Genomic DNA, 21,300 nt, shown 5'->3' on the forward strand with positions numbered 1-21,300 from the left:
GCTACAGGAGAATATTCCTGCTCACAGTCATCAGAATCTACAACAAGACTTTGAAGAAACTTAATGTTCAAGGACCCAAGGATTCAGGGATTTTTTTTTGCTGTCATATGAGTTCACAGGATGTTTTGGCCCAGTTTAAGAAGCCTGATGAGTAAATAAAAAAAAAGAAAAAAAAAGAAAATACGTAAATAAATAGATAGATAAATAATTACATAAATAACTGAGTACACATAAAGAGTATAATGTAACTGACAATGCTGCCAACATTAGTGACAGTTCTAGGACATACATTACTTCATGCATTAATTGATGTAAAAGTAGCGATGACATGTTCATGGAAATAATTTTCAGTTAGATTTTGTTGTATTTATTTGCTAAGAAACTACGAAACATTTTATTTTATTTTTTTTACTATTTTTATTATGTAATATAAACATTAAGTAAAATAAGTAAAATATTACGGTACTGGTTATGATGGAACCCCATAAAGAAATAATTATATTCAATCCAATCTAATATATTAAGACGCACCATCAAATAAAAAGAGCAATGGTAATTTCTTCTCCTGCTGCATTTTATTTTGTAACAAGGAAAGCGGAAGTTGCTTTGAACGTTTCCTGTCGCCTCCCTTATTTTCACCCCTTCTGCGTCAGTTAAGGCGTGTTCACGGATCCTGGTTCTTACTGACATTTTTGGAAGTCACGCAAAGGCTCGGACACAGGACAAGTTTGTAAACCTCTCCAGCCACACGGTAATTACAACTTAAACACGGAGTGGTAGCAGGGACGCTGCTGTTGACTCCTGTTGGTCCAGTTTTCCGTAGTTAGACGTCGGAGTTGGTGCGTTAGCTGAAGCTAAACTTAATTAGCTGCTTTGCGTCAGAACTCTGTGTCTTAAACTTGCAGTTTCTCATTTGCAACTTTTTTTCGCTTAAGTTTAGACGGTTACGTAAACCTCATTGAAGGACATAGATGACTAGCTAAAAAGCACCGTCTAGCCAGGCAATGCCTAACTTTTAGCCCAAACAAAACGTAACGCCGTGTACATATTTGACTTGTGTTTAAGTGGCTTGTTTAGTTGCATTTTTTCCCACCTCTGTGTGCGTCCGATGTAGTGTCTGCTTCCATAGCAGGAAGTGGTTGAAGGGAGCTGTGGGGCGTGTCTGTGGCTAATAGACTCGGAGGAAGGCAGAGGAAATTCTTGTTGGGACTAACGAGACCAACTGGTGGGACTGAGAAGCACAAACCGGTTACTGTTCGGTAAAGCAAAAATGTTCAAACAAGCACAAGAGTTGATTTGATGTGGTTTGTGTGTGGGGATTTAATTAATCGATCATTGGCCCTCATGAGATCAAACATCTTGTATCGATTACTTCACTCACACCTTTGTTTTCAAACCCAACCGAGGCCTCAAGTTTATGTTCTGCTGTTTGTGTTTTATTATTGTTGACAGAAGATGTTCTTTCTCAAAAAAGTTGTCGGTGGCATCGTTGACGTTGTCAGGTGAGAATCTGAACGTTTCATATGCGCGATGCAAATCTAAGCGCTGTTTGCGGTGTTAAAGGTCATTTTCATCTCTGGTCTTTTTGCAGCAACATTGACCCCGAGCAGTTTGCGCCCTCAAATCCTGTAAGTCAGTGATAACATCATCCATACCTGCAGTTTCCATGTGTTTTCTCATTCTTAACGACTTTAATGTGTAAAAGAAACAAAAAAAGTGTTGTAGGTTATTTAATAAAGGTGAAGAGAAAAGGTTAATGCATCAAAATGTGCAAAACCTTTGCCTGTTTTTTTTTTTGTTTTTTTGACTCGAAGTACACAATGCTTATAGATGAAAATTGTGAGTTTCCGCTCAGAAAGTGAAGAAAACAATTATTCTGTATTTGACCTGCTGGTCACTGATCCGAGCCAATCAAGGGAATCGATTTCTGGCTGCCCGATTGGTGCATTTCTAACCTGTGCGGTATCTCCGTCCCACAGCCTCCTCCACGCCGGCCAGCCGTTTACGCAGAGCAGCATGAAAACGACGAGGAGAAGCAGTTCCGCAGAGTCTTCCAGCAGCTCGCTGGAGATGTGAGCGTCTCATCTTTATTTCTCTTTTATTTTATTTTTGTTACACTTTGATGACACTGTCTCCTTCTGTTTCTCACAGGACATGGAGGTGAGCCCTACTGAGTTGATGAACATCCTGAACCGGATCATCTCAAAGCGTAAGCGCCGGTTCTGTTTGTTGCATGTAAAGCTCTCATCTGTGTGTGTGTGTGTTCACTTTAACTCTTCAGACTCCTGTTGTGACGACGGTCTGAACAGTTCATTTGTGCGTCACAGAATCAGTCCCTTAAAAGATTTTTGTCCAACAATCATTTACTCTCGTTTTTAGATGGAGACCTGAAGACGGATGGCTTCACCATCGAATCCTGCAGGAGCATGGTGGCTGTCATGGACGTATCCTTTCTGTCAAGCGTCATCTGTAAATATTAATGGATGTAATTTGTTTTCTATAAATACTAATAAAGAAGTCTCAAGATAGGAAGTAAGGTTGAAGCCGGAGAACTTTTGGACTTTCTGCTTGATTTTCCTCAACATGGTTTCAGTCGGACAGCACTGGGAAACTTGGCTTCCATGAATTCAAACATCTGTGGAACAACATAAAGAAATGGCAGGTTGGTGCAGCACAACTTGTCGGACACAAAGGAATGCAGCAGAGATGAGCTCTGTCATCCGATTTGAATGAACGGCGTGAAAAATCCTCGTTAATTTAAATGCAAATCTGAGATGGAATAAGCTACCAGAACAGACGGCTGCTTTTCCTAGATATGTCTGGATTTCAGAGACATCTTTGATGGTTCTTCTCTTTCTAGGTTGAGCCGACTAACCAGGAAACTGCGCTGGCATAAGTGCCCTAAATATTTGCGTTGTTTCTGTTTAGGGCGTGTACAAGCAGTATGACGCTGACCGCTCAGGTCTCATCGGTGCAGACGAGCTGCCGAATGCGTTCAGAGCTGCAGGTGAGGATTCACAGTACAGCGACATGAAAACATGCACACACCTCATTGCTTTTCCTCCGATGGATGGGATCCATCCATTTTCTTTACACCCTTGTCCCTTGCTGGTGCCTCTCCAGCTAGCGTTCCGGACAAGAGGCGGTGTTCACCCTGGACAGGTCGCCAGTCTGTCGCAGGGCAACACAGAGACACACAGGACAAACAATCATGCACACACACACTCACACCTAAGGGCAATTTGGAGAGGCCAATTAACCTGACAGTCAGGTTTTTCGACCCATGCATGCACAGGGAGAACATGCAAACTCCATGCAGAAAGACCAGGGCTGGGAATTGAACCCAGAACCTTCTTGCTGCAAGGCAACAGCTCTACCAACTGCACCACTGTGCAGGAGTTATTACTGTTAATTTTTTTTGTCCCTTGCTTAGGCATAAATGTGTAACAATTTCTAGACTTAAAAATAACTTTCATAAATACAAAATGAGGTTGTTTTTTTTTTATGTTAGTTTATTCGGGGGGAAAAAATCCAAAGCGTAAGCGCCACACCTGGCTCTGTGGAGAACTGTTTGTTTCACTCTGGGTGAAAACGACCAGCTGCAGTTGATTAAAGCAACAGTCAGTCTTTTGAGAATGAATGATCTGTTTAAGGTCAGACCACAACCCTGGCTGGAGTCAAGTCCAAACTTTGACTAGAGAACCCAGAACAAAACCAGTTAGAGACTCAAAAGATTTGACTGTGAAGGTTCAGCTTCCAGCACAATCCTATGCAGACAGCAATGGAAGACCTTGTATGTAAGGATTTTCATTTTAGAATGGCTTAGTCAAAGTCTAGACCTAAATCCAGTAGAGGATATGCAAAGTTGATTTTATGTTGCTGAGCTTGTGTTTCAAAGAAATTTGAACCAACGCTTCACCCTGCAGATGTCTCCAAAAGTGTATCGTACAAGACAATCTGTGGAAAAAAAAAATGGAGCTCCTCTGCCTTCTCGCAGTGCTAACTAGAAACAGCCAATCAGAGCCAGGAGGAGGGTCACAGCACTGTCAATCATGCTTGTGCAGTGCTGCTCACCAACGCTGATGCATAAAATATATAAACCAAACGAACAGCAGAGGCTGTATACGAGATTCCGGTGCGTTCGTTTGTGTCGCTGCAGCTCCATGGTAACGGACTGGTCTGATCTGTGCGTCTCCTCCTGCAGGCTTCCCCCTCAACGACCAGCTGTTCAATATGATCATCCGCAGGTATAGCGACGAAAGCGGCAACATGGACTTTGACAACTACATCGGCTGCCTCGTGAGGCTGGATGCAATGTGTCGTAAGTGGATCTGAGCAGATCGTCTGACAGTTTTGTGGCTTTATCGGGGCAACGAGTTGTCATGTTGAAGCTTTATTTAATCTGCTGCAGGGGCCTTCCAAACCCTGGACAAAGACAAAAACGGCACTATCAAAGTGAATGTTCAAGAGGTAATGGAATCAAAAATATCGGTGGATTCAAGTTTTGTAGTTCAGTGACTTCATTGTGTGGTTGTTGTCGTCATTGCAGTGGCTTCAGTTGACCATGTACTCCTGAGTCCTGGAGATGTCGCCCTCTTCCTCACCGGCTGGTTTTCTGAAATGACTCCACTCTTTATCTAAGCACTTCAAAAATATTTTATCTAGACGTCCCCACAGCTTCCTGTGTTCCTCATTAGTTAGGAGCGCATGCATGCAGTTTTTTTCTCCGAGTAATGCATGTAGGTCAAACCTGCAAGCAGAATGGTCTCCATATCTGCAGTGTATTGTTCCAAGATGGTCAGATGTGTGGTGGAGGGTTGGTGGTCATGCTATGAAAAATTGACATTTTGCGAGATAACTCTGCACTTTTTTTTTTTTTTTTTTGCAATCAAATTTCCTTTTCCATATCCATAAAAGCTTTATTAGCACGTCTCTAGTGCTGTGTTGGTGAAAGTAAGTTAGCAAGGTGAAGTGACAGCCCGGTTCAGCTTCGCCTGCTTATTTCTACCAGTTTCACCTGTTTGGATTCTTCTTTGAGCTCTCTGGGTGTGTATCAGCCTGATGCACGCCCAGAGAGTGTGCATCAGCAGTGTCTACCGCCGCCGCTCCTGCTTTGCTTTGTTTTGTTGGACCTGCTGGGTGTGGGAGGGTATTCCTTCAGAGGTTGAAAGAAGACTGCAACCTTGACTTGGCAAATTCCTAGAAATGCTCTATAAAGCCTCAACCTTGACATGTCAACTTCCACTACTGAGACCGTGTGTACAGCATGCAGGTCTCTAAGAACACTGGTTTGTGTGTAGTCAGATTTGTTAGAACCCTGCATTTGCAAAACCGGCTTCAAGTGCAGTAACCACCAATTTGTAGTTGGACAACAGTGAGATGATTAAATTAAAATCTTTTAATCTCTGCCAAAGTTACTTTAAAAACCCCTCAACTACGAAGACAACGATGTCCTTATTAACCGACTGACTTTTTTTAGTCCAACAGTTCAACTTTTAATTGTAAATATTTGTTGAAACTGTCCTGTTATGACAGTAAGGAATAAGACAATCTGTGAAAAATAAAAAAATCAAGCTCCTCTATCTGCTCCCAATGCAATCTAGAAACAACCAATCGGAGCCAGGAGGAAGGTCTTCGCACCTTCAACCACTCCTCCCTGTACCACCGCTCTCCATTATGCTGCAAGCCAGCGCATGCTATTGTGAATGCTTATGTTAGCTAGCATGGCCACAAACGATGGCAGATAAACGGTTTTCCTGTAACGGGAAGTCGTTTCTCTGCCAGCAGCACATTTAGCAGCAAGTATGTGATTCTGTTTGACAGTGCTAAGACACTCCTCCTGGCTCTGATTGGTTGTTTTTTTTAACTTAAGATAGCAATAGAGGCTTAGGAAAGAGAGCGATCTTTCTCATAACATACCGTCACGCCATGGTGACCGTTTTAACAAATATGTAAACATTTTTCATAAGTTACATACTGCACCTGTAGGGTGTTAAAAGAAATTGATGAACGCTAACACATTCTGAATGTATCGAAATTATAACCCCAAGCCTTTCTCCAAAGTGAGCGAATCTAGTATCGCACGTCTTGATACGCAGGGTTTTAAACCTAAGTTCTGTTGGAACAGCTCACTAACAGCGCACTTACTGCTTCCTCTCACTTTATGCATTACTACAGCTGTGGTAAAATGTGCACCAGGTTTTGTCAGCACAATGAATTATGTGAGTCAATTATGTGCCTCTAATGCATGCTAAAAGTTTGTTGCCATGCAGTTAGAATCCTGCTCATTTAACTGTTACTGACTGTGCTGATGTCAAATAAATGCCTGTGCCATGTTTGGAATAAAACTTGTTTCATAGTCGTCTTTCTTTGTGGTGGATAAGTGTGTTGTAGATTGAATTCTCATGCTCAGCCACTGAGAATTACAAAATGTCAAAATAAGCATTATTGAATTAGAACTTGGTTCCCTTTTATATCATGTTTATAATATGCTGGGCAGTTAAAACTTTTTCTTAATTAGATGTTTATATAAAAAATGAACAAAAAAACTTTATCAGCAGAATCTGGGTAAACATCTCTTTCAGTCACCCACAATCCATGACTCTCCACCTAACTTGTGTCCAAAAAAAAAAAAAAAAAAATCTTAGCCTGCATTTCATTTCTGCTTCCTGGTCATCCATGCAACACTGGAGAAGTATTAAACATGTTTCCTCCAACCAGCAATTTACACTTATATGGCATATTTGAACTCCTGTACTAGAGATGTATTGATGTTGCTTGCTCTGTATTTTAGCAATAGCGTCCTAAGAATATCCCCACCCCCTTCAGTTCAGTGAGGTTTGAAATGCTTTTTATTGTTTGTATGTTGCAGCTTTTCTGTCGGGCGAGTTTCTGGCCAATGTAGGTGTTTCTCTTCTCTCCCCCCCTTTTTTATTTTCTGTACTTTAATTTGATTATCATCATTGACAAACTTGAAATATACTACTGATTTTGAATGAAAATCCCCCAGAGTATTCATGGCCAAGAGAAAGCTTAGTTAAATTCTGAACGCTCCTTCAAAATAAAACACTCAACCAGTGGATAAAATAGATTTCACTGGATAACAAAACATGATTAGGAATAATAAAACAGGCGGTGGTACATATCATCAAATTCGCTGTAAATGATATAAAATTGTGGGGTATATGTTAGAAATTCATAAAGCTTTACTTTGGAAGCCGCTGATGTTAACCGGAAATAATTTATACAACGTTAGCGTCACACAGGCTAGCTTGACTTTCTATCCAGTGGAAAAGGAAGTTTTTTCCTCACGTTTCTTAATAAATTGTGCCTTCTTTATCTTGAAGGTAAGTCCATCGCTCAGTTAGTTATGCTTGCGATAGGAATACGACGTGTAAACTGTGGTTGCATGCGGAAACTACATCATTAGCTGCCAGATAAGGTAGCTAGCCGACAGTGCAGGGAGCTAGCTTCGTGGGTTGTTGTGCAACAGAAAATGAACGCCTGCTTGGTGTTTATTATTTTGAAAGAAGCTCAGTAAGCCTCGGCGCTTCTAATCACGAAAAATAAAGACGTTTTCTTGAAACCAACCTGAGGTCTGGATGGATGTCGCATGTTTAAACACACCGTCCATTGTTCTGAGCTAACGACAAGGTTCAACACCTCCGTGGTTTATTTGTGCTCTCCATTAATGCATGTAAGCTTATTTAGTTAGCTTCTTGCTTTTTCACTGAGCATTTAAGCAATCATCTACTGGTTGCTGTGCATCCACATATTACTGCAGCTGTGTGATAAAAATCCCTCAGCTCTGCAGAATCGTTGCTCCATAAAGCTGCCCTGAAAACCAGCCAACCGTTTCTGCTCCTTCAATCCGGTTAAAAAACCGTTTTTTTTGACAAAAAATGATGGTCTCTATATACACAACATTTAATTTAACATGCAGCCTGTAAGAGAAAAAACATGTCTGTCTTAAGGGGGAAAATGTTCTATAACCTGACTAAGGTGTGTAAGCCATGTTGAAGCACCTTTTTAGCTTGTTCGCCTTTGAATTACCCTCCCGCCACCATTATAATGAATCCGAACACTACAAACTGCTCCTTTCACACTAGTCAAGAGCGTAGCTTACAAAAAAGCATACAAAGGAGAGCTTTCCCCTTTAATGCTGCGTTCCGGTTACCTCGGAAGTCAGAACTCGGTGCTGGGTTTGACGTCACACCCGAAGTAACAACGTCCCGGTTAAAAAGTCGGGATTTCAACATGGCGGCGCCCATATATTGTTCGCAGTAACTCTTACGAGCATCATTTTAAAGTTGACATTCCATTAACAAGCACAACTTGTAGTTGTTAATTGTAGAGTTGTAGTTGCTCCACGTAGCATTGACTTTATACGCACTCTTACAAGTGTCTCTCTCTTGAACTAAAGATGTTTCCATCACAGCTTACTACTGTTGATCTGAGGAGCGGCCATATTGAAACGCGAAGCTGGACTGTCAAGTCATAACTGTGGTTTACTGTAGTTGGAGTTGCTCCGGCTTTCTCAGTGGGAAGCCTTCCAACTTCAGAGGGTGTTGCAATTGATTTTTCTGATTTTGAAACACAACTGGAACGCAGCATTAGAAAAGGATTTGTATGGTAGACAATAAGAGTCAACAATTTTATTTTATTTTTTTACTTTAACCTCATAATATTAATTCTGATATAGATTGACACTTTGGAGCAACCAGACAGATTTGAGTTGTGCAGGAAGAGAAATAGCTTTCAATTCTGATTAAAGTCAGAATTGATTTTCTTTTGGCCCTATTCCTTTTCCATACTTCTGTTACCACAGGCTTCCATAACAGGACAATGATGCTTTTAGGTACGGGGGATTTCTCAGACTGTCGATTATGAACAGTTCAAAGTTGATGTCAGTTTTTATAAGAAACTTTAAGTCGTGTCTTTGAAAGCTGAAGATCAAGGGGCATTGAAATCTTTCATCATCACAATGAGTCGAAGCATATACGTCCAAACCCAGAGACAGATTTGATTGGGGTTTTTTAAGCGTGAATTGGTCAGAATATGTCACATTAAAGGTTTCTAACTTTATATAAATCACAAAGTGGATGCACTTCTTGCATTTTCTTCTCCTTGGCTGTCCAGCAGACTGTAGCCGCTGGGGAAGCCTTACAGAGGCCAAGCAGCAGCTGGAGTTATTAGGACTGGGTGGACAGGATGTCTTCTCCGGTGTACTACAACCACGACAGCGCTGTCCGCTTCAAGAAGAGAAAAGCTCGTTTTTCTTTCAGTGAAGTCCACGTCCTGCTGGATGAAGTGAGGAAGAACCGTTCGGTGGTTGTGGGTACGTGCGTGTTTGCGTTCTCCGTTTTGTGACGAGGGCGTGTTTTTAGGTTCTGAAACGGCTTCGAAGCTAAGGCAAATCTGTTTTTCTCTTTCTTTCTCTTTTTCAAAGGCAAATTCAACCGAGGAATACCAACCGACTCAAAGAAGCGCACCTGGGCGGAGATTACGGCACGCGTCAACGATATCGGGGAGTGCCAACGGGAGGTCATAGAGGTCATCAAGAAATGGTCCGACCTGAAGTGCGACACCAAGCGCAAAGTGGCGGCCATGCGGTCGGGGACCGTGCCCAACAGGGGACTCAACTCGCGTCTCTCCCGAGACCTCACTCAGACGGAGAAGATAGTCCTTCAGATACTGGAGATGGACGAAGACGACCAGAGCACCGGAGAGTGCGGTCCGCTGGGGGATGACGACGACGTTCCCGAGGAAGAGGAGGAGATGGAAGAGGAGGACATGATGGGCATGCAGAGTTCTCCCAACGGCGGGGGGGACATGTCGTCCATGCCGCCGCCGCCAACTTCTTACGGTATGAACAACCTGAGGAGTTCAGCTGGAAAAGATGAAATTTATGCAGGAATCAAAATAAAAAAGAAAAGTCAAAACTTTTCCACGTCACCTTCATCAGAAAGCACTCAAGTCACGGCTGAAGGGTTTGGCAGACCACACAAATGGTTTGAGATTTTCAGGAAACTTTTAAAATGTTCCTGTCATATATATGAGGAACGATTAAAGCATTTGAAAAACGTTGAGACTTTTATCAACACGTGAAATTACGAGAGCAGTCAACAAGTAAACATGATTAATTTATGCGTATTTGATTCTAATCTCTGTAAATCTCTCTGTTATGTGTAATGGTGACCAATATTTGTTATTTCAATACTTGGAATCTGATCAGTTTATTGGTTTCTCTTTTTCCATGTAATTAACTAGAGATTATTTTAGTAATTTGTTATTCTAGTGACTAATTGGATAAAAAATTGGCACATTTTGCAGATTTTTCATTTAACCACTTTCTTTTATACAATTTTGCAAAAGTGATATTTTACTGCCAAAAATGCAACAACATAATTGCTTTATGGTGTAGGGCTGATCTGTTGATTATTTTTTCATATTAACTGATTAATAATTGGATTGCAAAAGGAGTAGGAGTAGATTTTTTTTTTCTATTTACAAAATTTGAATTGACTGAAACTAAAACTGCCACTTGAGTTCTGGGTAGAATATATTTACAGAAAGGTTTCTTTTGTTATCTTAAATTCAAAATTTATACATTTGTACAGTTTTGACGTACTTAACTACTCTGGGTGTGTTGTTCTTTCAGCAGGTGGCTTTTTAAAAAAAAAATCTGATTACTAAATTAGTTGATGATTATTTCAATACAGTTAATACGATGAATCGTTTATTGTGGATTCTCCAATAAGCTGGGCATCTGCTGAGTTCAATGTACGAGCTACTTCTCAGTGAAGGTAAGAGGAGCGATGCTGCGGTGACTTCCTCAAGCCGGAGTTTCAGAAAGCAGGAGTTTTTAAAGGGACAGAGGCCCAATTTCAAGGCGTTAAATTGAGAAGTAATATTTCTTCAAAGCCATGTATGAGATGTAGCATTTTTCGAATAGCTGAAGTTAGCAGAGTTACTTGTTTGTGCTATGAAGTGGCACTATATGCCTAGAGAACGCATAATACTGCCCCTTTAAGGCAAGCTGTCGGCACAAAAACTTCAACAGTGACTGCCATAACTCTTGTCCGTGACTTTGCTTCTTTGTGAAGATGTGACTTGTTATTGGATTTTCAGCTGCTTGTTTTAAAATGCATGACAGCTGCTTTAAACCTTCTAGGGGACTCATCACAGCCAGCTTATGATATGCAGTATGAGATTCCCCCAACAGAAGGTGATTAGGATTTCTCTCTTCTCTTAAACATTTGGACAACATTCAAATACGTTTTCATAATCTCTCGCTAACGAAAGGACTAACGTTTCCATTTTTTTTTTCTTTTTTTTTTCTTGCAATCAAGATACCGAAACCCCGTTTGGAGATTCGGACGACGACCAGAGAGAAGACGTGCTTCCCTCCAATCAGCCAGGAAAATCCGCCGAAGCGCACCAAGTGAACAACGGCGTCCATAAACACGTCCAACCGCCAATGTCTGCCGGCGCTCCGGCCCCGGCTCCGTCGCCGGCGGTCACGCTCCCTGCGGCGGCGCACAACTCCAGGGACAGCCTGCTGCAGAACGCCGCCCTTAGCCTGCAGGAGCAGCACGCCACCAACATGCTGCTGGAGACGGTGTCGCGCTCCCTGGAGCTGCTGGCCGAGTCTGTGCAGCAGCTGGCGGAGACGCAGCAGGAGTTTGTGCGCGAGTCGCTGCAGCTGCAGCGGGAGACGGTGCAGGTGCTCAGAGACTTCACGGGCGGAGCCATCGCCCTCATGCACGACAAACTGAACGGACGGCCGGCGTTATAACACGACCCGGAGAGAGGTCGGCGAGCCGCGACACTGACTTTGTGCTTGGCCCTCAGGTGCAGGAACATGAAGTTCTGTTGGTTGGCAGGTCTGCTTACTGTACTTTATTTTGAAACTTTATTGGTACAAACAGAAATAGGACCATGAAGTTTTGTTTTTGGTTTGTTTTTTCTTTTTAATTTGCTACTGAAGGTGGGATTCCTCCTGCCTCGTTTTTCTAAATTAAGCCCCTCTTTTGAAACTTTTACTTTAACACGATAATGGTAAAATAAAAGACAGAGAAAAGGGTGATTTCTTTTAAGAAAAATCTTCTCGTCATTTTGTGTGCTGTTTTGCTGTAACCTTCCTTTGCCTCGGTGTCTGGAGATTACCACATGTACTGTGATGGTTGAGTGGCCGTCTGCACCTGACCATCATATGGTCCTTATGTCTAGGAGCTGAATAAGCTGGTATTAGATGCATTGAAAAGAACTATATGTTAAGAGTTTGTGGCTGTCTGTTTTTTTATATTACACACAAACACTTGAATTGAAAGGTTCTGATGAGTTCTTTTGAATATGGAATAAACCCAACATGTAGAAAACTGAACCAACGCTTGCTTTTTTCGGATCCGTTTGTTTCAGGTGTGTTGACACACCGGGACATCTACAACATTCACAGAACTGGCGTCATTTTCTCATCAAAGCTAACAAAAAGGTTCTCAACATGACGAAAAAGAGACCTAAACCAATCTCAGCAGACATTTTGCCTGCGGAGAGTTTGAATCCCTAGAACCCAAACCACACAGCTGGGATTCTCCGACATGCTGCTTCATGACAAGGAGCAGGGAAGCTGCAGCTCAAGCTTGGATTTATCACCAACTAATCCTGCTGTTGCTGCACTCGGATAAAACTGGAACTTTCACAAGCCTTTCCGTCAGAATGTAACATGAAATACAGAGTAAGGATGAGCAAGAAGATGGATTTAGAGACGTGTAAATCACGCGCAGACCTCCAGACAGATTTATAATGTCACATATATGCCAGTAGGGGGAGCTGCACCTCAGCTTTGCTGACGAAGCCTGAAGCACAGCTGCTGTTGAACGCACACAACTTTATTTACACTAAAAATCCGCCTGCGGTTTGACAAGTCAGGCAATGGTTGGTTGTTGTAGCAGATTTAGCTTCTCTTTCAGTAGAGATGCTGAAGTTGGGAAGATTCACGGAGAAACAACGATCTTGTTTTAACTTGTGCTGGTTTAAAGTAGAAGACTATTCTATATATATATACATGTTGCCTATCTGGATGGCTGATTGATGTGTAGTTGCTTATGGTTTAGTGAATTTACTTTTTTAGAAAAGATTAGAGCATTCAAGATTTCTTTTCTTCCAGCTGCTCCATTTCATTCAGAACTTTTGTTCATGTCAACGTGATCATTTTAAACTGTAAACGAATTAAATAAACAAGCAAACAAACAAGTAAATCAGCTCTTACTCTCGTGTTTTTAATGGTTGTAAGTGTGCAGATTGCTGGTTTCCATGGTAACGCCATAAGCCACAACATCTCCGAGCTTTTCACTGAAACGTTGAGCGATAACATGCACCGCTGCAGCAGAAGCACGCTGAGTGTGTCTTTGTCTCAACGAACAAGCTTATCTTGAGCTGCACTCATGTTCTTCTCTCAGAGGATAAGACGCATAATAATGACTGAATAAATAAAGGGAAACATGAAAAACAAATCCTGGGTTCGCACTTTCTCCAAAGATGTGAAACTCAGCAAAATCCCTGGATTCCAGTTCAGTTTATAGTTGATTTATTATTATTATTATTTTTGGACACTTTGAGTCTTTCTGCTCGTAAAACTGATAGGAAATGCTCCACCTTTGGTAGGAGTGATCAAAACAGAGCAGAAACCAGAAAACAAAGTGAAAACACACACACACACACACACACAGGAAAGAAAGAGGCATAGTTAAATCGAATTGCATTGTCCGTCTGCAGCCCCTTCTGCCTCTGTTAGTTAAACAGCTGTCAGGGTTGGGTCGGCGTGCCGCAGCAGGGGAGGGAGGGGGGTCTCTAGCAGAAGTTCAACAATCTGCTGGGGTTTCCTCTGAGGCTCAGAGGCAGGAGGCTGTCTGGGCTGTGGGGACGGGGGAGGGGTTGAAAAGGCAGCTGTATTCACATTGTGAGCAGGTCTTTTACCTTCAATTCTTTCCGCAGCCCTTAAACCTGAGCCTAAAGCCTTTCTGAAGGGGCCTTCTTCTCTGGGACGGCCTGTAAAACTGCATTTCACTCCCTTCAACCTCTCATCCTCTCTTCAGATTAAAATGAACTGGGCTTTGAAAATAAAACCCGAACCGCTCGCACTGAAATGCCTTTATATGCTGAAGTCCTGTGGCCTGTTTCATGTTATCATAAAACACAATCTGTTGCTGACAGACCAAATATTAAAGACTCTCTTTAGGTCCAACCCAGATAAAGTTAGATGGGTCAGCGGAGAGACTGTTTCTCCCCCATCTTGCTTACATTTTATTGCGTTCCTTTAGGACTAGTGCGCATATGGTGAAAAGTTTAAGGCTTTAGACACACAATGAAAGGAGGGAAAATCGATCCATCAGTCTTTTCCTCAACAAGTCCGCATGTAAGTTTCGTCCCCCTTCCTGCTGACCTCCTGACCCCTGTGGCCTTTCATTTCTTCAGCTTTCACCCCCACCTGTTCCCATTCCCTCGTTCCTCCAGCTCCCTCTTTCATATCCCATCTGCCACTAGGGCTGCAGGAGGATAGAGCCCGGAAAGGTGGACTGAAAGCGAGGCAATCAACTTGGACGGGATTAAATTATTGCTGTGGCTCCTTTAGGGCCCCAGCAGCAGCGGCGGAGCAAATGTGTGTCTGCTGTCCAGGCATTGAGTTCAGATTTACTTACCTCATTGTTTCAGGATCAAAACAACGGAAAAGACACGTATTTGATAAAATGTTAATCATTTTGGACCTCACAGAAAACTACCAAGAAATCAGCATATATGTGCTCTTAAAGGGACAGGAAGTAAGAAACATTGTGGTTATTGTCCAGGGCGTTGCTGTGGTTTGCTAAAAGAAAATGCTCCACAGTAGGATGATGTTCACTTGTGTGCTGCTCTGTGAGCGATGAGACACACAAAACCATCTGGAGACTCAAAAACGTGAGTAACTATACTTCACACAAAACGCAGAGTCTTTGAAGCCTGGTCAATTATTTCATCCTTGTAACAAAGATTTTTATATACCGCAGTAAAGACGATTATTTCTCCTTAAAGGGGAAGTAGTATGTATTTTCCAGACACATAGTGCCATTTTATAGCACAATCAAGTAACTATGTGTTCTTCAGTCATTATAAAAATGCTGTATATATCAAATAGGACTTTACACAAGGCATAATTTAGCACCTTGAAATTGGGTCTCTGTTTCTTTAAGAAGCTCCTGCTCTTTCTAGAACTTCATGAATTCATAACAGCATCACTCTTCTATTGACCCTTTAATGTTTTGGATTGAGAAGTTGTTTGTATAATAAGTAGTTTTTATTATGATAATACTATAGTTTGTGTAATAAGCTCAGCAGATGCACAGGTCCACCAGGTGTTTGCTAATTGATGCTGGCTAGTCTGAAGGAGCAAAGAGGATGAGTAGCGGTGGTGGGCTGCACTGTGAGGTGGAAGCACAGAAGCTTGGAAATCGGCTACTACGATTTCCCCGGAACGCTGCATAAGTAAAAGCTCCCAAGCATAAGAGGCTCATCGGTTCAATGGCTTGAATTATGAATATTCATGTACGTCGTCGTCGTAATTTTTAATTACTTGTCGCGTGAACAAACTTATTGACGTATGAGTTTAATTTCATTTTTTTTATTTAATGGAAATGCTGCCATTGCAAAATCTTGTTTTTTTTGTTTTGTTTTGTTTTTTTAACATCGACAGAAATTTACATGCATTTGTAGCAAAAACGCAACCGCAGTCTTGTTTGTGCTGTTTTTACTGTAAACTTTTATTGGAGGAATAAAACAATTAATATTCAGGTGACTGTGTAATTAAGACAGCCTGGAGGGGGGAAAAAATAATGCTACTGGTCTAAAAAGGTTTAGAACAGATTCATTTATGTGCTAAAGGCAGAAAAGAGGTAAAAGCTCCAGTGTCCGCGCTGGTGTTGTTTGTGAATAATTTAAATGCTTAACTTCTCACCCACACCACTTTGACCAAACCCAAACATTTCCTCTGTGTCAGTGGAAGCATCCAGAATCTTAATGAGATAAACCAATCAACCAAATTGCCTGCATAAATTATTTGAGTCTCTACATCCGCATCCACCACCCACAACAGACACCCACTCCACACCTCCTTTTGTCCCACAGGCAGACGGACGGCCTGGCCTGCAGAAGCGGCCGCAACAGCCCGACTTCTCCCCCCGGGGGTCAGATCTGCAGGAGATACCCCTCTCATTCTGCCCCGGGGTCCTTGGGGAGAAGGATCTCCAAGCTGCTGTGCGGCTGTGGAGGAGGCAGATGCCGGCCAGTCAAAGTGATGGGAGGTCTGGAGAGTGGGGGGATGACACGACTCCTCTTAGGTTCCCATGCCCCGTGGCACACGCGTGTCACACTCCGGCAAGTAACGCAGACAACAGCAGCAGTGTCCATCTGCTCCCCTCGCACAAAGCCACGGCCCTGCAGCAGATACACCGGCTCACCATAAGCAGCACATGTCTAAAGTTAGTGTTTTCATGGGCTGCTCATGATAACTGTCATACATATCGGGATGAAGAATTATGACTTGTGGAAACGAGCACCACACAGGCATGCATGCCTCAGTTCATAGCTACAAGTGTTACAAGTGTCAGGACAACACTGCACAAAACCTCTAGACCAGGAGGAAAATGTTTTCATGTCTTTTGTTTTGCTAAAAGCAAACATGGGACAGCGTTCATTATTGTTTTTCATATATCTATCTATCTGACACAGTTGATATGGCACCAATTCACAACAAATCTCAGGTCATTTCAATCCAGTCACACATACGTTCCAGCTGATCTTCTCAAACAATCCATAAATATCAGTTTATTATTTAAATGAGTTCAAAAAGTGTTCAGGAAACCCAGTATGTTGCACTGAGTCATTGACTTGCAGTATTCAGTCCTCCTGAATGCTGCAAGTAAAAAAAAAACAAAAAAACCCCAAAAAACTAGTGACAGCGGACGATTACCTGCAATGTGCCATTGACTTTACAGCAATCCCTCATACTGAGCATGCATGTGGCGACGGTGGAGAGGAAAAAATCCTTGTTAGCAGGAAGAGACCTCCAGCAGAACTTGACTCAGTATTATCTGGAGAAGACAGCGCAGATACACACTCAAAAAAAAAAAAAAACCCAGAAGGGTTGATGTTGGAGTACTTTCTATGCTAATGAAAAGTAAGGAAACAAAAAGCAACAGAAAGAGAGTGTTTAGTTGTCGATACCAGGCAGGTGTCGCAGCTGGACCAGATGTGGCTTCAATGGAGAGAAAACATAAAGTTAACAGGTGAAATGACAGCAAAAATGCAAATTGGAGAGCAGCAGCAGCAGAAGAAGAAAGTGAGTAGAAAGTGGTCAGTTTGTCCTCAGCAGCGTGAGCCTAAAGCAGCATAGCTACAGCAATGACCTTTCTCCTCTGAGCCACTTACTGTGAATAAAGACATGCATGTTATATATTATCAGAATTTACAGTAGCAGTCAGACGTTTGTGTTTGCTCACTTTATTCATTTGGAGCTTTTTGTGATGGATTTGGTTATTTGTTCATGGTGGGATAATTATCCCACCATGAACAAATGGTTCATGGTGGGAACCATTTGTTCCCACCAAATGGGAACTCTACTTGTTCCCATTTGGTGGGAACAAATAGAGCTTTTTGTGATGGATTTGGTTATTTGTTCATGGTGGGATAATTATACTGTTATCTTATCTTTTGAAGTAGGCAGGGTGTCTGCCTCACAGACAAAACCACGGCTCCGGTTTCACAGGAGAAGAGTCTGTTGACTAAAAGATCTGCCTCCCATTCTAGTACCAGGCACCGCTGGAAACCTGCTGTCTGAGAGCAGAGCGTTCATTCAATTCTGATCTGCGTTTAACAATGAGGGAAAAACGAAACCTGGACGGATCTTTTCACTCGTTTATTCTCACCTCGCTGCTGAAGTTGTACTAAAATCTTTAGACATCCTGACAATGGAGAACAACAAAGTTCAGAATAAATGCATTGATTAGAATTTATGCATCACTCTTCAAGAAGATTCTTTCTTTCCCATTTGTGAATAAGTAAAGTAAAGTAAGTCAAGTCTGACATGTCTGACTTGACTTATAATATAATAAGTCAAGTAATATAAAAAAAGAAAGAGAGTAATATAAAAAAATAATAGTAATATAAAAAAGAAAGAGAGTTAATCCCTTCACTCATTCATACCCTGACTTCATTCCACTGTCTGCTAAACAAACCACACACAAAAACCACTTGTATCATTTCTATCTTGTTAGTTAATATTTGTGGTTTTATATTTTCAAAATAAAAAAAGTCACATGCAATTGAATTCAATTGTAGCCGGAATATTTTCTGAAGATTTGACATAATGCCAAAGTTACATTTATTTTTATTTCTTAGTTTTGATCTCTAATGACATCTTGACATGATGTAGTTTCCTTTGAATTGACCATCTCTTAAAAAGTTGGTCAAGGAACGGTTTATATGGAGAGAGACGCGTGCCAAATTACAGAAAGTGCTTTCAATGAAGGTATTGACCTCAGAGTTGCAGCAAACTTGAAAGAAATTGTCTTGGCTTGCCGTTGCAAACAGCCAATCAGACGTCAGGGTCTCCGTAGCAGCTGCCCTAATCCTGCCCTCTGAGTCTGATGGGTGAAGTGAAATCATTGAAATGTTATTTGGTTTTTAAAATTACATCTATACATTTAATCGAGGTGCATATAATTCATTCTACTAAATAAATTAATTTGATTTAATTAATTATTTCTGCATTTGTTTGCAGTTTTAATAAATTAATGACACAATTAAATAATGACTTCATCAGTTATTTATTGTGATTTGGCACTCTTTGGCTCTCCGTACAGTCAAAGACATGAAGCGGTTTTGAAAAGCCTGAAGCTGAATCTGAGGAAATGTGACGTTTTCGTGATGCTGACATTGAAGAAATAAACAAACGGATGAAGAAAAACTTTAAGGCGCATTAGAAAGGGTTTTAAACAACATGTCTACGTCAAAGGTAACGGCGTTATTCCAGCGTTATTACTCCAACAAAATAAGGGATTGCAGTGAGACAATTCAGTGAAGCCCTTCACATTCTAACAGTGGGTCGCCATTTAAGGACTGTTTTGCGTCTTACTGCTTAGATATCCCACAGCCAGCCCGGCTTTGTGCTGCAGATGACTTCCGGGCGTTCCTGAATGACCTTTAGTTCCGCTTTCATCCCAGAGTTTTGCCCCATACGGAGCTTGAAAGTTTGGCGTGTTGGAGGTGTCACTTCTCTCACATCTCCAGCAATTATAGCTTTCTTCACATGTGCTCGTGATGGAGGTTTTATTGTTCTGCAGAGAAGCGTGCCACGCTGTGAGTGGGGTGAGTGGGAGGCGAGGTGGGGCCACTTCAGGCACGCGTCCCCTTTGACTCATTGTAATAGGAATGGGTCCCCACCCCCCACCCACGCTCACCCAGGCGCCACACAAAGCAAAACACACACTGTAAAGAAGGTAGAAAACACAACTTGTTATGTCAGAAATCCGACTGCGCCCTAATAAACATGACTTATGTTAAAAAAGTTTGTATTTATAACTGGGATCAGATTTCTTTTTGTCACTTTTACCACAGCTAACATTTCACACTGTTGATGTGAAACATTAACTTTTAGATTTTTATCAGCTGCCATCTCGGCGGCGCAGGTGGCGCGTCCGGTCAGTGTTTGTAGGCGAACAGTTCAGGTGTGTTTACCGCATCCCTGCGACAGGTGCTGGACCAATGAGACCAGCCAATGAGAGCGCAGGCTGCGGCTGCTGCTGCTGGTCTGTAGGCTCCGGTGCGTGCAAGACAAAAGCCAAGGGGACAGAGCCTCTCGAGCTCGAGCATGTGCCGTTGATTACCATACAGCTGTTCGCTCGTGCTCCAAATAAAGCCCCCCACACCCTCCGTCTCGCGCCTCTTCGCCAAGCCGAGGAGGCCCGGATAACTGCTAGAAGCTTTAATAAAGTCTGATCCTGGACCTGCCCACCCTTTTGTCACCGCACACGCGTCGGAGCAATTATAGAAGGGGGGATGGAGGGGGGGAGGAAAAGATAGAAGAGAATAAAGAAAATAAAGCCCCATCTTTCTGTAGATCGGAGCAGATTGTATCCGTGGTTTCCTTCTCTCATAATCCATAGTTTTCATAACTTAAATTCAGGAAACTTCTTAATCTGTCAGTTTAAAAGGGAAAGTTGTGGTTGTTTGGTAAAAGCAGGAAACTGAAAGCTGAGATCATCCTGTAAGTCTGAGCAGGATTGTCAACATTTGAGTGGTTAAAAATTAAGCTAAACTGCTTCATTCGAACATTTTTCCATTTTAAAGTCACTTTTAAAAAAATTATTTTCTACTGAGTCGCGATTGATTTGCTGTTGAAACCTCAGGACGGTGACAGATCACCTCCATCGCTTTGACTTTGCGTGGCTAATTAACGTGATGAGAAAACTGTAGAGGGAGCGTATCTGCTCCGCGCCAGCTTCTTATGAATATCCCTCAGATTTCCACTCCAGATGTAATGTGGGTTGCCTAATTCCCCGAGCAGCCCCCCCCCGGCGTGTCAGGATGCTCCCCTGAGGTCTGCGCGCGCTCCACCTCCTTGCCGTGACGTGCGAAACGCGCGGGTATAAAAGCCCTTTGAGACTTTTCGCACCAGAACCGAACCAAGAGAGCGCCAGCTTCCTCACAGGACCCAAGGGGAGACCAGCAGAGAGGAACTGGAAGCACTGGAAGGATATCCCACTCCATGGGGATGAAACTTTAAGAGATTTTACTGTTTATAAACAGAACGCTTCCGAAGTCTGCTGTTATTTTGGGATATTATTGCGAACATCTATTCAGAACCCAAGGAACCGGACTTTCACCGAGTACAATGGCGCATTCACACCTGAGATACCTCTTGGCTTTGGCCTTGGTGCACGTGGTGAGTTGACTCGTATTACCTTAACTTAAATAACCTCCTTACAATGTCATTTTGCCGTGCCTCACGATGATCACCGTCGCCCTGTCGCAGGTTTGGTCCTCCGGTGTCTTCGAGTTGAAGATCCACTCCTTCCACACGGCGCAGCGCATCTGCAGACGACACAGAGACTGTCACATCTTCTTCAGGATTTGCCTAAAACACCCGGAGGATGTGATCTCAGCCGAGCCGCCCTGCACCTTTGGCACCGGGCACACGAACGTAATCCGGGCGGATCACACGTCGATCTCCAGCAGCGCTCCCATCCGAGTCCCCTTCCACTTTAAATG

General features: G+C 42.4%; 3 protein-coding genes across 6 annotated transcripts in view; all 3 read left to right on the forward strand.

Annotated features, from left to right (window-relative positions):
* Positions 1-615: 615 nt before the first annotated feature.
* On the forward strand, positions 616-6,362 carry capns1a (calpain, small subunit 1 a). 2 transcript variants are annotated; one of them, XM_007556438.2, is made up of 11 exons: positions 616-751; positions 1,453-1,502; positions 1,592-1,628; positions 1,980-2,072; positions 2,152-2,209; positions 2,380-2,444; positions 2,594-2,662; positions 2,929-3,007; positions 4,205-4,321; positions 4,412-4,470; positions 4,550-6,362. In XM_007556438.2, the coding sequence occupies exons 2-11, from the start codon at positions 1,456-1,458 to the stop codon at positions 4,574-4,576; spliced, it is 651 nt and encodes a 216-aa protein (XP_007556500.1). In that variant the 5' UTR covers positions 616-751; positions 1,453-1,455; the 3' UTR covers positions 4,577-6,362. The 2 variants fall into 2 exon arrangements, with proteins under 2 accessions (XP_007556500.1, XP_016529056.1); XM_016673570.1 differs by having other exon boundaries at positions 1,456-1,502.
* Positions 6,363-7,152: 790 nt separating this feature from the next.
* On the forward strand, positions 7,153-12,385 carry LOC103141031 (nuclear apoptosis-inducing factor 1). 3 transcript variants are annotated; one of them, XM_007556441.2, is made up of 5 exons: positions 7,153-7,346; positions 9,139-9,337; positions 9,449-9,865; positions 11,174-11,227; positions 11,352-12,385. In XM_007556441.2, the coding sequence occupies exons 2-5, from the start codon at positions 9,211-9,213 to the stop codon at positions 11,795-11,797; spliced, it is 1,044 nt and encodes a 347-aa protein (XP_007556503.1). In that variant the 5' UTR covers positions 7,153-7,346; positions 9,139-9,210; the 3' UTR covers positions 11,798-12,385. The 3 variants fall into 3 exon arrangements, with proteins under 3 accessions (XP_007556503.1, XP_007556501.1, XP_007556504.1); XM_007556439.2 differs by having other exon boundaries at positions 7,154-7,346; positions 9,142-9,337; XM_007556442.2 differs by lacking the exon at positions 11,174-11,227 and having other exon boundaries at positions 7,157-7,346; positions 9,142-9,337.
* An 8,307-nt stretch (positions 12,386-20,692) lies between these two features.
* The window catches only part of dlb (deltaB), a 5,211-nt gene continuing 4,603 nt past the window's right edge, over positions 20,693-21,300 (forward strand). Inside the window, exons 1-2 of the mRNA XM_016673561.1 lie at positions 20,693-20,974; positions 21,065-21,300. Of these exons, the coding sequence (XP_016529047.1) occupies positions 20,924-20,974; positions 21,065-21,300 (287 nt within the window). The 5' untranslated portion in view covers positions 20,693-20,923. The remainder of the gene's footprint in view (positions 20,975-21,064) is intronic.

This window comes from Poecilia formosa, unplaced genomic scaffold, assembly GCF_000485575.1.
Source record: "Poecilia formosa unplaced genomic scaffold, Poecilia_formosa-5.1.2 Scaffold79, whole genome shotgun sequence".
NCBI lineage: Eukaryota > Metazoa > Chordata > Actinopteri > Cyprinodontiformes > Poeciliidae > Poecilia > Poecilia formosa.